The 16,146-nt window shown below is 38.6% G+C and overlaps 1 protein-coding gene across 1 annotated transcript in view; it reads right to left on the bottom strand.

The window, feature by feature from the left end:
• Positions 1-2,314: 2,314 nt before the first annotated feature.
• Positions 2,315-16,146, bottom strand: part of LOC108668635 (putative neural-cadherin 2) — a 59,878-nt gene continuing 46,046 nt past the window's right edge. The window contains exons 20-31 of the mRNA XM_047880980.1: positions 15,164-15,331; positions 13,908-14,264; positions 11,792-11,889; positions 10,905-11,066; positions 9,394-9,987; positions 8,596-9,080; positions 8,134-8,323; positions 7,363-7,499; positions 6,217-6,312; positions 4,519-4,848; positions 3,756-4,238; positions 2,315-3,643 (exon numbers count right to left, since the gene is read on the bottom strand). Of these exons, the coding sequence (XP_047736936.1) occupies positions 3,321-3,643; positions 3,756-4,238; positions 4,519-4,848; positions 6,217-6,312; positions 7,363-7,499; positions 8,134-8,323; positions 8,596-9,080; positions 9,394-9,987; positions 10,905-11,066; positions 11,792-11,889; positions 13,908-14,264; positions 15,164-15,331 (3,423 nt within the window). The 3' untranslated portion in view covers positions 2,315-3,320. The remainder of the gene's footprint in view (positions 3,644-3,755; positions 4,239-4,518; positions 4,849-6,216; positions 6,313-7,362; positions 7,500-8,133; positions 8,324-8,595; positions 9,081-9,393; positions 9,988-10,904; positions 11,067-11,791; positions 11,890-13,907; positions 14,265-15,163; positions 15,332-16,146) is intronic.

Genomic DNA, 16,146 nt, shown 5'->3' on the forward strand with positions numbered 1-16,146 from the left:
AATTTATGTTGACAGCGAATTTTATTGACTCATCTCTCTGAATTTGTCCGTGTTTCTGGTAATGTATGTTGAGTTGCGGCAAAATGAAAAACTCTGTCCTGTACTGGAATGTAATTTTTGAGGGAGCTTTATTCTGGCTCGTTAGGAATCTGTTGCGTACATCATCCAGAGGCTCGCATAAAACGCTATCTGCAAAATGCAGCAAGCCATTCGTTGGTTTCGAGATCTGTGATAGCAAAATAATTTAAGGAGCTTTCAAGATGAATTGCGCGCTTGTCTTTGATTAGAAATAATTATAGTATTTACTTCTCGAACTAATAATATAGTAATAAGATATGAGTTAATTAGCGTCGTTAGTAGAGTCTTCCGTGAATAAAATTTGCCATAGAAGAACACTTACTCAAAAGTGCAAGCAATTAACATCGTAAGCTCGATAGAAAAAAAGTTATATAAATTGATAGCTGTGCGAGTTTCCGCATAAACTTCAGTGCATTTAGGTTAAGCATGTATTTGTTTACCTATTTGACGACGAAGTCTCGGCCATGTATTAAGATGGTATCATTAAACAAGTGTAAAAAGTGGCATGATCTCTTTTCCTCTTCATAAAGTTTCATATGTCACATGGACACTTTTAATTTACCTCTTATTAATACTACATGCACCGCATTCTTGTTATTCAAGATTCCTAAATTATAACATGATTTTTCATGGCACCATGACATTGTTAAACCAAGGGTGGGTCAGCTTGGTAGGGACGTATAGTGACATCAAATTATATTGGCGTTGAAGGTTCGTGGAACATTCGAGGGTTTCAATTGATTGTTGCAGAGAACGAATCAGAAAATGGAAGGGCTCGTCCCTGAGCTGGACAATATAGAGAGGGCACGGTCTCTGTATTTCACCCGCAGAGACTATTGTCCTTTTGTATTTTTAGTGGCTAATTCAAGCAATGAATACATGCACATATGTACGGAATATGACTGAACCATTGAAATACTCATTGTTTATTCTTGCAATGAATGGTCGTATGAGTTAAAATACACGCGCATTAACTGAGAGTAATAAATGCGAGATTTAATTCGCATGTAACGTCGCACCGAAAAACTGAAGACACTAAAAAAACTGCCTACATGTGCGCTCGTTGAGCTTAAGCGGGATAGGTAATCTGATTAAACGTAATCCATTGCCAGCAAGGCAGTCACTCTTCAGGCCAAAGACTCAGTCGATTCCACCTCACTGATGCAAGCAGGGCGACGTAGAATTCGCTCGTCCCAGGAACTCAGTCGATCGCATCAGTTGAGGCAGGCAGTGAGGCAGTCACTTGCCAGTCAAGGCACTCAGTCGATCGCATCAGTTGAGGCAGGCAGTGAGGCAGTCACTTGCCAGTCAAGGCACTCAGTCGATCGCATATGTTGAGGCAGGCAGAGAGGCTGTCACTTGCCAGTCAAGGCACTCAGTCGATCGCATAAGTTGAGGCAGGCATTGAGGCCTTTATGACTCATGGAAGAGGCCACATCTAGGCCGGCCGTCGCGTAAAGTGGCCAGATTATGGCGCTGATGAGCCCATTGAAAATATCGCCTGAAACTCGTCGCAGATTTGGCTGAAGCAGCGAACGTTGCCGGGAATGGTACGATAACATGGAGAAGACAGCCGGAACCGGAGCTGACACATATAGATCTCTTTTGATGGATATTTACCTCGGGTATAATTATATATCACTGAGATTACTCATTCAATTCTAAATGGAATTACTTGAGTAATCAAGTTTCAGTAAATCAATAATTACTTCAGTAATTAATTCAATTACTAAGGGCAATAAGAGTTTGAAAAACTCAATTTGTAAACAACGGTAGGAGTAGTTTATTAGTATTAAGCATATTATATCATTTTTGTTTAATATTTATATTTATTCTCTATTTTCAGGCTGAGGCCGAGCTCTCGTACGTGTGTGTGACTAGTTGCTTAAATGTCAAGTTCAAGTTTAACTCACTCAGAATGTATCTCAAATGGTAACTTCAGATCTTTAGGGATTAATTATCCTTTGTTAATTGATTTATAATTTGACAATAGAAGATTTTCATTCATAGCATTTCATACGAATCTTGAAGACGAAACAATCAACGTTGCTGAGGTGCTGTATAGCACAGCAGTCCGACAGAGCTCACTCACATCAACATGGCATATTTTCTTCCCAAAAATCCACGTCAATTGAATATTGAACTGATCAGCAGTTCAGATAGGCAATGATACAAAATTCACATTTATTGATTAAAAATGTACTTTTCTTGTTTATTAGTTAAAATGAGTGTAGGAACAGCAAAGTCTTAAATTTAATCTTTAAACATTTAACTCCCTCGGTACAAAAATATACCAATGTTCAGAGTTATTTTCTTTAAAATGTCATACACTATAATTTGCATGCAACGTTCTAAATAAATAAGCACATACCGTCGTTACATAGCGTTAAAGAGAAGTAAAGTAAACATTAATCGACGGAGGACAGCGTTCGCGAATAGCTCGCAAAAACTTGCTGAAAACTGCAGGGTTTTGCTCTGTCAAATCAGGCCTCCTATTATCCGCTGCCAGTCGAGTTGTAAATCCAAGTAATGTTTATTCGACAATGCACATTGCTTAGCTCGACTGTGGTCTAGCTTAATAACACTGAGCTATTAACCGTCGTCTAGCGTAGTTACACTGAGCTATTAACCGTCGTCTAGCGTAGTTACACTGAGCTGTTAACCGGGTCTAGCTTAGTTACACTGAGCTGTTAACCGTGGTCTAGCTTAGTTACACTGAGCTGGTAACCGTGGTCTAGCTTAGTTACACTGAGCTGTTAACCGTGGTCTAGTGTTGTTACACTGAGCTGTTATCACCCGTGGCCTAGCATTGTTAGACTGAGCTGTTATCAGCTGTGGTCTAGTGCTGTTAGACTGAGCTGTTATTTGAACGATATGGTAATATTTTTTCAAGCCTCGCACGAAACCATTATCATCATCTTGAACTTTTATATGCATGCCATATAGAGAGTATAACGTAAACAAGAAACTCAAAATAATTAAGTCAGTACAAACTTTTCATAAGCAATTAAAAAACGAGTTGCATGCGAGTTACTGAGACCAGATAGATCATGATCAATTTCTGCGCTTCGTAATTTATTGGCTGCTATACACAAATTTTAATCTCCAAACAACTCTGCTTAATATTTATTATAATTACAATCGTCGTTGTTTATAACTTTTCTTATGTATTATTGTTTCGTATGTATTCAATATTTTTATGCCTTACAATTAAAAAACAATACATGGGGAGATCGAGAAGCTCATGAAGGCTTCATTCGAGGCAGAGAACCTCCTTTCCGATAAATGTCAGAATTTGCGTGAAACGATTTATCGTTGTATTCAATTTGAATATCACGTGATGAGATGGAAATATTTCTCATCAAATTGTCGTTATTGTATAAAAATTGTTCTTTCGTGTTTTTCAGTTTTATCGGACCCATCGCTTTTGGCTTAGTATCACAAGTTTTAGCCTTTTGAAAATCAATATCTTCAGTAGATGAAAGGCAGTTGAGAAGAATGGCAACTTCTTGAAAACCTCCCAGAAAACGGTGGTCAGTCATCGGTCCTCCCATTGGGTCATGTCCTGCATTGAAACAGTCATGAGAGACCAGAATTATCAGTTAAGACCAACCAATTTTTCATCTTTAATGTAAGCAAAATAATTTAGAATGCCCACTAAATTTCCGTATTCTCACCAGAGCAACAAGACGATAAGGATCCCGGTGTGCTGCCCTCGCCCTCGTACGCATAATCGCGCAAATCGTCTTGTGTTGGCTTATACGAATCGCCCCTCGAAGTGCAAACGCAGCTGCAGCCACCGCCACAAGAACTAATTGACTCCTCTTGACGCACTTTTGAAGAACAAACACAACCGCTGGATCCTCGCTTCTTCGAATCGTCCTTTCCTTTCCGACGCTCTCTCTCCATTTCACTGGATTGTATGTGTATGAGTCGTACTTCACGCGACGATCTGACATTATTCTGCTCGGCGTAGTCTAGGGTTGATCCTTCGGAATCGGGATCAACAACAAGCGCTTGGGGGATATCAAATCCTGTGGTGCTTTCTGCCTCATGCATTGAGGATTCAGCCGCAGCCATGCGAATAAAACTTCCGGAGGAGCCAGAACTTTCCAGGAACGATGAGTGAATTTCTGAAATTTTCAAGACGTCCACTTCTGCTGAAATAAGTTACGCCAACATGAACATTAGTTTAACAGCGTTTAGTCATATAATTGTCTAAAAATACATGGCATTCTGCAGAATGAAAGATTGCCTGAATTATGAGTCACGTCTAGTAACTCACTTTAAATTTGAGTCACTGAATAACGATTCAAAAATTCAATTCCCATGCATTGAAATAATAGTGTTCTTGCATGATATAATTTTTTTAATTATCCAGTTGATCTACTCTATAAACTAAAAAAAATATAATGAGGGACAACTGAATTTTTAACTTACCAGGTGCACTGCAGCGCAAGGCAGTGAGCTCCAGGCGCGGCGATGACCGACAGAGTTCTGGTATTCCGTCGGTGGCTGGGCCAGGCTTATTCTTGGCCCTGATACTGCGGGTAATCCCTTGGATACCGCGAGAAACTCCGTGAAGATCATATGGAGTACAGTGGAGTGCAGCTGGGGAGTGTGATGGGGATGAGGAAGAGCAGTGCGGGGAATTTTGGGTGTGGTGCGTGCGCGGAGTCGAAAAAGCCGAGCTGGATTCTGACAGCTGGCGTTTTTTGCGCTCAGAGCGCCCCAGGACGCGTCTCAGCAGGAAATAGGCCCACAACAGCACTGAGGAATAAAACTTAACGATCATAACACTTGCAAATTATCTGATATGCATACAAAGATTTCGTGACTGCTTACCCGAGTGTCCCTCATCTAGTTTACAAATACTTTAAACGAAAAATTCCCTTCTTATTATTTCCCTCTTTTTCTATTATGCGAAAAAGATGCTTATGTGAATTATTTTAATAGTGGGATAGTTGTGAAAAAATCAAAATCTGGATCATGAATTAGCCATAAATGAGTTGCCAGCTTTATGTTGCACCTCGCAAGACTTAAACCAAAATTTATGATACAGTAGAACGCTTGCTCCGATGAAGCGGTATATATTCATACAATCAGTAATTGAAACCTACTCTCAATTCAGCATACAATCATAATGTGTCCAGAGAACCAGCTTGATCTAGAACATGTCCATTCATTATTGTTGTGAAAAATTTCTCACAAATTTCGAGCAAATTACGATCCGGCAAATCAGAGTCGAAACAAGCCTACGGACTGCGAACTCTCCATCAGCCTTTATCTCTGACAGAGAGAGGCTTCAATTATTTTTTTCAATCACAAAGAACGCATAAAATATCAAACACCATCATGACTGATAAAGTCTTCTCATTTTTCATACTTTGGAATTGTAAAATTGTTCTTTGTCCCTGACATTTTTCATTCTGAAATGAATGCATCAGGTACTTCCTCTAACAATTCATGTTCTGCATTTCCAGCTGGATTTTATAAGCGTTAGTTTTTCAGCTTGCCACTCAGTTTGTCTCATCAATCGCCAGATTGAAAAATGCCAGACTGGTTTTCCTAAAGATGAAAAGCATTTAAAGTGAACTGGACGTGGATGGGCACTGTGGATGTAATCTTCATGGAGTAATTAAGTTAAATTAACATTCAGTCTGAATAATACTTGCAAATGGTTTATTTATGCTAAATTGTTGACTCATTTCCGATTCGTTCATAATTTAGAAGAGCGTTAGCGTGTATTCCAGGCTCGAAATAAAATAAAACGCAGTTAGTACCGGTCAGCATAAATTCAATTACGTCAACCTCTGACACAAGCCTACTATAATATTATTATTGGCAGCCAGGAGACAGCTCCAGGCAGTACAGTTTTACTTCATTCCTCTCAAAGCTGTGCTTCTATATTGTTGGAATATGAGCATAATTACGTATAACGAATTTCCAGTTAAAGAGTTTCACAACACAGAAATTACAAGAAAATTAAATTGAAAACTTGCTTTACTGGTAATTTCCTCAAAACGTGATATATAATTTAAATCAATTATACTGTCATGGCCAATTCAAGGAAGTTAGTTGCACAGAAAATAATTTTTATTTTTTTTCAGAATCCACAGACATGACGCGTGAGCTCACCGACGCCCAGGAAGACGATGCAGATGAAGGCAACACCGGAGCCAACAGAGAGCGAGAGACGCGATGCAGGCGTCACTGCCACCTCGCAGTTATAACCTTACAAGGTTAGAAAATTTATTTTGAAAACACCTGCGATAAATTTAAATTCTTATTTGTTGAAACATTTTCATAACAAAAATGAATATTTTCTAAATTCGGCAGAGGCGATTTTCAAATCGTCTGCGAATTCACGACCGCAGTTAACATTGGACATCGACATCATAAAATCATGAAAAAAATAATAAGAATAATTTAGGACAATTATGCTTCAATGAGAATTGAATTCCGGCTTGGTAAGAAAATGTAAATAATTTCATAAGGGAAGGTTCGGATACAAAAATAAAAGTACCAGTGCGACGATTATTTGGTTGTGTTTGAAGGCATGTTTAATAAAGAACTGTACCTGCGGCGATACCATAAACATGCGTGCACAGCCCCATTAGTCAGAGTTAGCGGAGGAAGGTAGGAACAACATGACAGTAATCGCTAGGTTTGTTAAGAAGCCTCGGGACAGGCGCCTTGTATGGATGCGCATTATAGTCACGCACCCTTGAATCATCATAATGAAGGTGGCACGTAATTTTTCTTTATGGAACAAAGGCGAATAATGACGAATAAAACTCACATAAATATTATAAAAGAGTATGCAAAGCGGCGAACCAACGCGCTGCTTTAAAATGTTCTTACAGAGGCTGTTGGTGCCTAAAAATTTCGTCCAAAAAAATATCACGAACATTACTGAGGAAATGTAAATTTTCATGAAAATTCTTTAATTTTTCAACCTATTTGCCAATCTGAGTTAAATATAGTTGGCCTATTCTTCTACGCCGACATTATTAAACTACACTCGTGCTACTGTACGAGCATTTCTAAAAACGATTACTCTGGATATTATCAAGAAGCATTCATAGATACAACAGTTTATCTGGCCCTTAATCGTTTTATGTCAATGCCTTCATGTGTACCACAATAACCTTCATCACAATAGCCTCTCAACCAAAAAGTGAGGTAATCGCGTAGACGAGGTTTGGAATGATGAAGACCATCGCTGGCAGGCCTCTGACCTGCGCGTGATGAGGGACACTCACAACGAGGCAGGCCTCTGACCTGCGCGTGATGCAGGACACTNGCATCGATAGCCTTCGTCCAAATCCAGGCAAGTGCCCGCCAGGCACGGCGACCAAACTTGGCACTCGTTTACGTTCGCACATTTGCTGGACTTGAAGGTTTTTCCTCGCCCGCACCTGCAAACAATTGCCGAAAAATTGCCGTCAAAATTGTTGGTGCCAAAACCAGACTGGAAAAATTGAGGTTGCCGAAGCATAACAATCTACTCAGCTCTCGAAACTAACTCAATGCACGACGGTCGAGGAGGAGATTTAGATCGTTATTACTTCATTCGACATGTTATTTCCTGGTAATAGAAAATGCCGCCAATAACAAGTTGCGGAGATTTGCTACTTCTACAACCTTTCTCAATAAATATATTATCAAATCGCAAGTTGAATCAGGAATTGGGATGAATTTGGGATGAATTGATTTATGAATAATTCAGCTCATTTACAAGTGGTTTATCATTTCATTTCGTGTGAAATGTTTTAACGAATTTTTAGCAAATCAACTATACGTTTTATCCACAACACAAATCGCTATCAGTGCAAAGAGGAACGCTTAAATCGGGAACTGGAAATAAATTACTGACTTTTTACCAGCATACGAAACGTAGTACAATCTTAGCACGGAAACATAAGCATTAAAAATGAACACACTAAGGCCCCTTTCATACAGGGCGGGAAATCCCACGGCGGTTTTTTTCACGCCGGCGGGATTTCCCGCCCTGTGTGAGAGGAGCTTAAGGATTTGTTGCTGCTGACTCACCCACAAGCATGGACGTTCCAGAGGTCCAGGCACTGCAGGCCGGCGGGACAGGTAACGTTGGCACAGACGTCGTCAGACGTGCACGTCGCGGTCATGTTGGCGAAGGATGTGAGCTGCGCGGCCTGACTCGTGTTGTACGTGGGGGGCAGAGGCAAGGGGTGTCCCCATAGGCGGAGGTCATCCAAACAGCCTTGTAGAACAGTGAAGAAATACAATAAGCGCGCTAATATATTGGGGGATTATAAAATGGTCAAGTTCATGACGGCTTAAATAAATTTCAATTATGGGGAACTGGAAATAAATCACTGAATTTTTACCAGCATACGAAACGAAAGTTCCCCATTTAAAAATTCATTGATTTAGTTCCAGTTTCGAATTTCATTATAATTTATTACGTCAAGGTTGAAATTGGACTGTAATTCAATTCCGAAAACTAATTAAGATTTCGTTTTAATAACTCACTGTCATAAAGATCATCTCTGACATCCACCAAACGTGACTCGTGGAAATCGGGGATGCCTCCAACCAAGATCCCTTCTTGCTGGTCAACACTGAAAGGAATTTCGTTCCAGATCTGTATCGGCTCACCAGATTTTACGGATGTTATACTTGTTGCTTGAGGTAAAATCCCGATTTTGTTTTCAGTATTTGTGTACAACGACTGGGATGAATTTCTCTCCACTGATGCCCAAGATTGGTAAAAATTCATTCCTCCCTCAGGGCTCCACTTTTTACTTTTAAAGCGCGCCAACGTGGCCAGATTTTCTGTAGTGTTTCGAAAATCACGAGAGTTTTTTCGTCCGTGGATGCGGAACATTGGTTCAGTGTCCGCTATTTTGGAAAGTGAAGGAGAAAATTTGCTACTGGAGAAGAGACCCTCGATGAGTGATGAGTTGTAGTTTGGATGGTCTCCTTCGTCTGCCCATAATTCGAGAAACTGCCCGTAACTGTGAGGAGTAATGAGGAAAATTTGATTTTTCCCTTGTCCAAAAAGTTAATTTGGGATTATAATTAATAAATACGACAACTGAAACACCATTTTATTTTGGAGAAAATATCAAAATTTTTGCGTTTGAGATATTTCATCAGCGTCCTTTTTTCAAATTGGTCAGTGTTGTTTACACTGGCAAAGAGAAATCTTCAAAACTCTTTGTAAAGAAGCAAAAAATTTACATAATTACGAACAATTTCTAATATAAAATAAAATAATAAATCATTCGAGTACTTTTATTATGGTGAAACAGAATCGTTTAATCTAACCTTCTTGCGTACAGTGTGTGCCAGACACCATCGTTGAGACGGGCCTCTGATAAACACACTTGCGACGCTACGGTTTGGGCGGCCCACGACGATTCTTCCTCAGGCGCCGGGTGAGTTCTCCGCTTGCTACGCTCTACTCCTCCGTGCAATGAGCGTCTCGCAAAATGCAAATATCTTTCGTTTTCGCTTAAATTTTTCGCCTCTATTTTACGAACTCTGTTCAAATTTTTAGCCGAAGCCCCAGAATGAGAAGTATTCGATGATTCAGTTTCGTGCATGTACTTCCTAATTCGGTATGGATGCAAGTGCAATCCTTTATGATCACTTTCATTCGATTTCTTTAGAATCATCTCTGGAAACATATCTCCACGTAACCCGTTAACCTTGCTAGATCTTCTGTAACGATTTTCCGCATGATGACCGGTTACATTACTGGAATCTAAATCAGTTTTCTCCAAGTTTATTTTTGTTGCAGGCTTTGATAATTCAAAAGATAAGCAAACTTTGCCAGTCGTTATGTGAAGTCTCAAAGCGTCACTTCTTCCTTGCGAAGTCAGCTTCAGAATTTGACCGCTCGTTGACCTTGTCTTTATACTGGAATTTAGAAAAATTGAGAACTTTACAATGAGCTACCCTATATCTGAACGATACCGAAGAACAGCATATTGGCAGTATAAGGCTACCATATTTCTGAACGATGCTGTCATGCATTAGCAGCTCGAAGCAGGGAATCCTTAGTTAGATTCATCGGCATCAATCATCTTGAAACACTGGAGGGATCTATTAATATAAATTCAAGGAAGAAAATATTGGATATTGCTGCTAAATACTAGTTTATTTGACAGTGAATAATACCAATATTTTCCGATAGGCAATATCAAGCATGAGTTCAGCTAGCAAACAGAATTAGATCAGCAGATGAAGCCTAGTCGGTCGATGCACCACGTCTTTATCACGCGGAACACAAGTGTTCGCAGGAAAAGTTTTTGAACGGCCAAATACTCTAGTGAATACAGAATAATATATTAGGCTTGACAATAAATTCGACGTGATAATAAATTACACGTGATAATACATTAGGCCTGATACTGTTACTGCACAGAAAATACTGATCTTCCGCACTTAAAATGACTGTATTACGAGGACAGTCGTTCCGCTTTATTGTTATCAATTTATGAGTTTTGCCGTATTGATTTTGATTAAACTGGAATTAATTAACGTTCAATAGTGTTTAGAATAGAGCTCAATAACTTTTGGTTTAGACAGATGTGAAAATAACTGCAACAAATATTTTATCTGTCTGTCACCGAATATTTTTTTGCAATTACTCTCTCAAAAGTTCTCCAAGTACTAAATAACCACAACATATGCAAAAATTAACAATGTGATGACGACAATTATAAAATATTGTTAATTATTTTAAAAATCGATATTTAAACTGACTACAAATACAATTAATTAATACTGATGACAATGTTTCGATTAAGTAAGCAGTCAGCTGTCGTTCTCACCGCACTTGCACGGCAGCGTGGTCAGTAGGAGGTCGGAATGAGAGGGCCAGAGACGCGTAGCTCTGGCGGTGCAGAGTGACGCCTTGTGACGCCTGCGTGCAGAGCGGCCCTCGCAGGCCAGGCAAGCACTCGCACGACGCAGGCATGTGAGAAGTGGAGCATCTGGTGCCAGCAACTCAGACTTATTCTTCATATGGACGCACTCTATTGAATCTTTATTGCATTTCTATATATTTAAAGTCTTATGACAGGTAAAGAGGTAAGACAAATTTCTTTTTTGAGCTGAGTTATGTCGATTAATTGGTTGTAGCGTTAAGCGTTTAATATTTCGTCAATTTAGCGCAAGTAAGTGAAATATTTTCATTGGGATAATACTGAATCGCACATTACTTGATACTTCTCTTCTGCGAACCATTAATACCTTGCGGTTTTACTTATTTTATCACAATATAAATACTTATTATTTTATGACAATAAGCTCTAGAGTTAGACATTGTATGTACATACTGTATGAGCCGAACTTTTGTACGTTTTTTATTAAATACAAATTATTTCTCTATTATTTATGAATTAAAATGAAATCGTATCTCACGTATTCGCCAACAGCCAATACTTGAACTGAACAATTTACAAGTTTTCTACTACTATAGATACAGAGTTACGTGGCAGATTAATATGACTTATTTTGACTGCAATAAACAAAATATAAAGATAAAAATAAGAGATAAGCTACGTGGCCAGATTAATATGACTTGTTTTGACTGCAATAAACAAAACATAAAGATGAAAATAAGAGATAAGCTACGTAGCCAGATTAATATGACTTGTTTTGACTACGATAAACAAAGTATAAAGATAAATATAAGAGATAAAACACATATACTAACCGAGCTTTGCTGTGACAAGGTCTAGGAGAGCAGACTGTAGGTAGCGGGCAGCCCGGCGACACGCCGCGTGAGAGACGTGCGCCACCGACGTCTTGTAGCTGAGCCGAAGCCAACAGTTACGCAGTTAACCAAAGTTAAGAGTTTAATCAAATTTTCTCGCGAACAGAATTATTCCAGGAATTAATTTTTAGTTACCTGGTGATTTTTGAACGTCTAAAATATAATAGAGTCTGTCTATGTGACCTTCAATCAACTTCTCGTAAATAGAAAAATTTTTCACGATATGAAGAGCAACATAAAGCAAAAAAGTCAATTATAAAAACGATTGTCATCACATATAAATAATAATAAACCACACGGTTGCCTATTCGGCCGCTAAAAGCGTTGTTCAGATACCTTCGGCAACTGCAAATGCTAGGGATGAAACAATAACGACTGCGGGATCACTTTAACGACTCAGATAGTCGGCCTGTACCTACAAGCTGGTCCCTGCAAAGCTTCTAAGTCGCTTAGCAGGTCTCACATGAGGAAAAAAACTAAAAGCCTGTGCTCCTGTGAATGTTCTGTTGTAGTGTTTGCATGTAGATAATATTCGCACCGTAGTTCATGCCACTACGTTACTTCGCATAATATGTATTAACTTTTATCAGTACTGGCTCGGCTCTTGTGCGTTCAAGACCCAGAAATATTATTTTTCTTTATATTGAATGAAGCTCGATATGCAATCCCTTGCTTGGCTTTCTCTTACGATAGTCACCAGTGTTTCATAAGTATTTTGGTGGAAAATTTTTTCTCAGAAGCCAAACTTATTTTTTCCATTCGATTTGTAAAGGTATCAAATAAAGTCATGAAAGAACGAGAATTCTTTTTTGTGCTTGAATTGAACAACTTGCATGGAGTGAAACTAAAAGAGATTAATTTTGAATAATATCATAATTTATTTACTATTTGGATAAAGCGGACTTTGTGAAATCAATTTCGTTCAAACAAATTCAATTATATAAAAAATATAATTATACAAAAATTATTAAAAGAACCTGAGAAGTATTTTAAAAGCATCTCGCTAAATTAAATTAATCAATAAATCACAGTACAATTGAGTCGTTCACCATAATCTGTATCTAATCAATCACAATCCTTAAGTGATCCCGCTCAACTATTCTTATTCATTGCGACAGCTAACACCAGTTTAGATACTCAATTCTTAGAGCAGTTAACAGGCAATAACCTAGCATCATGTGGCAGTTGAAGTTCAAGTACAATATGATTCCTTTCCCATCCGTCAGCGTTAGTCTGCCAACGATAGCGCATACCGAACATCATCTGTAATCTGCTCACCATGCCACAAAAATTGCCACCGCTTTACTGCTTATCTTCGTACTATGTAATGACTGAGCTTTGCAGCCAAGCGAACTCGGTGTGTGTAGCTTCAATTAGAGTCAATCAATCACGAGTGAAAGACACTTTGGTTTTGTGCTGCAATCATCAAATGTAAGAAATGAGAAGTCATTCATTAGCTTCACTGTGGTTCAAAGCAGAGCGGAAAATTGGCCTGGCACTGATCTAATTTGCAAGCAAACAAAATCATTAATGACTTTTTAAAGCTACCGAGGGCAAATAACAACCAAAAATGAAATAAAAATTTGACAGCTTCAGAGAGCTACATGATTTCAACCAGTTAATAACGTGGGCTTTTAAAATCACTTTTTAATTATGATGCCAAGATTTCTAATGATTTTGTTTTCAGAACATAAGCAAAATGTTACGTAAAAAATTGTGAGGCGCTAGGTAACCACTTCAGTATTTTCGTGACTGACTTTTTCATTGTCCAGCAGCTATCTCAATCAATCGTCAGTTATGGAAAGATCGGGTTCCAAAGGCCGGATCCCTTGTGAATCAAGTCACAAAAAATTAAAGAATCGGCAACAGGCCATGGGCCTATTTCTTTAGTGCCGACACTTCTATTTTATTCTATTCTATTATGAAAACGTCACGTCACCAAGAAGCTCTCCCGCATTTAAGATCTCTATATCTTCAAGTGGTATATGCAGTGGGATTATTGAATGGTTTCTTTTAAATATTCGATCATTATTGCGGAAATCAGAAGCTCACTAACCTGATTGTTAATCCTGATGTTCCGTATGCATCCACGAAACGATTCTCCATTGACGAAATCTTCTGGCCACCCAAATAATCGGCTGTTTGGTCGTCCGTGAGCTACACCGCCAACTTGAAACGGTGTCTCCGAGTTAAAAACAATATTCATTGAACCACCAACTGGTGGCTTAGGCATTTGGAAGCCCGCTGATGAATCAATTGTTGAACCAGACGTTACAAACCCTTGTCCTTGCAAATTAACTTGCTGTGCAACAGATATTTTCACCTTTAGTGGTGGTTTTTGGTCGGCTAAGAAGGCCGACGAGTGGCAGCCTGACTTCTGACCGCGGCACAAGTCTATCAACGACTCGACTTTCTGAAGAAAATAAAAATAGTCCCTGGTTTATTCCTTAGCGAGTTTTGGGATGTAAAGCGTTAATTCATTAACAAAAGTGCATATTCTTCGCAATATTTTTTATGCATATCACGATCATTAATAATTTAGTAGTGCAATAGCTGGGAGCTTAGTTTCAAGACATAATTCTTCAAGCTTCAAGTCTACTGGGATAATTTGAGCGCAGAGCCACGATCTAAAACCACGTTGACAAAAAATTGACAACTAATTGGCAAAAAGACAATGCGTTGATAATAACAAACGCTATAATAACAAACGTTATAATAACAAACGTTATAATAACAAACGTTATAATAATAAACGTTATAGTAACAAACGTTATAATTATAACAAGCGTTATAATAACAAACGTTATAATAGCAAAAGTTACATTTAATTAAACCCGAACTCAATATAGGAAAGCCATATCAGCTCACTAAGAAACAGAACTACGGAACATTGAGAGTGTGAGTAATTACATTCTCTTGGTAAAAGCACACTCTCTGTAAGCCCGACGTTACCAAGCATCACAATGAGCTCCGTGAAGCGACCGTCATCAAAATTCCACTCACTGAGCTCATGGCTGAACTAGAACTATACGGAGTGGCAAACCTTTATTGCGGGCAGATTTTATTATTATGTTCTTTTGTCATAAGCAATAGCGAGACAATATCAGTAACAATGGGCAGCTTTGGCAAAGTTTGACCTCAAACGGGGGAGGAGAATTGACCGAAAATTTGGATGACCGCGACATATTTGAAAAATGATCAAGTTTTAATAGTGTGACTGCAATATTTCAATCAGAAAAAGATCTTCGAATTTCTTTTTTTAGATCCATATTGGAGCAGCTTGAGAAATTGCAATGTTTCGAAAAGCCTAACCTTTTCTGACCACAGAAAGTCGAGTCTGTGCCATTCCCCGTCATTGAGCTTCAGAGGGTCGGCGTGATGAGAGGTTGCGGCGAGCGACGGCAGTATTGCAGTTTTTGATCCCAGGGAAAATAGAATTTTTGGTCGACCGTTAAAAAGTTCCACACTCAGAACGGGTGCCTGCGGTAAATCGAATCACCGTCTGAGCGTCTCCAACGACAACTTCAAGTACAATAGAAAAAAGTCTCGCGAGCTATCTTTCGCATTGCATCTCAATTACAAAAACAAATACATCTCGAAAAGTTTTACATGATTGTGAATTTCCAAAAAATTCTAGCAATCTAATAAAAAATAACCTGTGAAATGAACGCTCGAGAATAATGACTCAAGCATAAATAATTTAATGAGCGAAGATGTGGACAATTTCCCGTCATTTGATGTTGGCGGTCGATAATTTCACGTTGCCTGCCTTCAAAATTAATTTAGTTCCTACTAGTGTTGTATTCTGATTTGTGGCATAGGTTTAAAATTGTAAATCATCAGGCTTCCATTGTGATGTTTTTCTGCAAGGATTCCTTATTTTTCTCTACTGCCGTTGTTCCAATGACACTGCTCATGTCTCCAGTTGTAAAAAAGAGTAATTATTTTGTAATTAGCCCTGACATTCCTCATTTAAGTTTTTTATTTTACGTTCAAATATTTTTGCATGCTCTCAATTTCTTTATTTAGGTTCGTAGAATTTTTTTTAATGCATGAATCAATTGCCAAAATGTACATATAATAATTACAGCTTCACAGCATGAATGACTAAAATTAAGTAGACTTGTTTTCAAGCATATTTTAACCCGTTATTTAACTAGCGATAAACTCTGGCCTTATTTCTTTACGTTATTTCCAGTAGCCTTTATCCGCGAGCTGGTCTTCTCGGGAACAAAGACAGGGAAAGCATGCATAATAATTGAGCCCAGACTCGGTTTCCATCTATTTTCCGACTG

Source organism: Hyalella azteca, unplaced genomic scaffold (genome assembly GCF_000764305.2).
Source record: "Hyalella azteca isolate HAZT.00-mixed unplaced genomic scaffold, Hazt_2.0.2 contig6741, whole genome shotgun sequence".
Taxonomy (NCBI): domain Eukaryota; kingdom Metazoa; phylum Arthropoda; class Malacostraca; order Amphipoda; family Hyalellidae; genus Hyalella; species Hyalella azteca.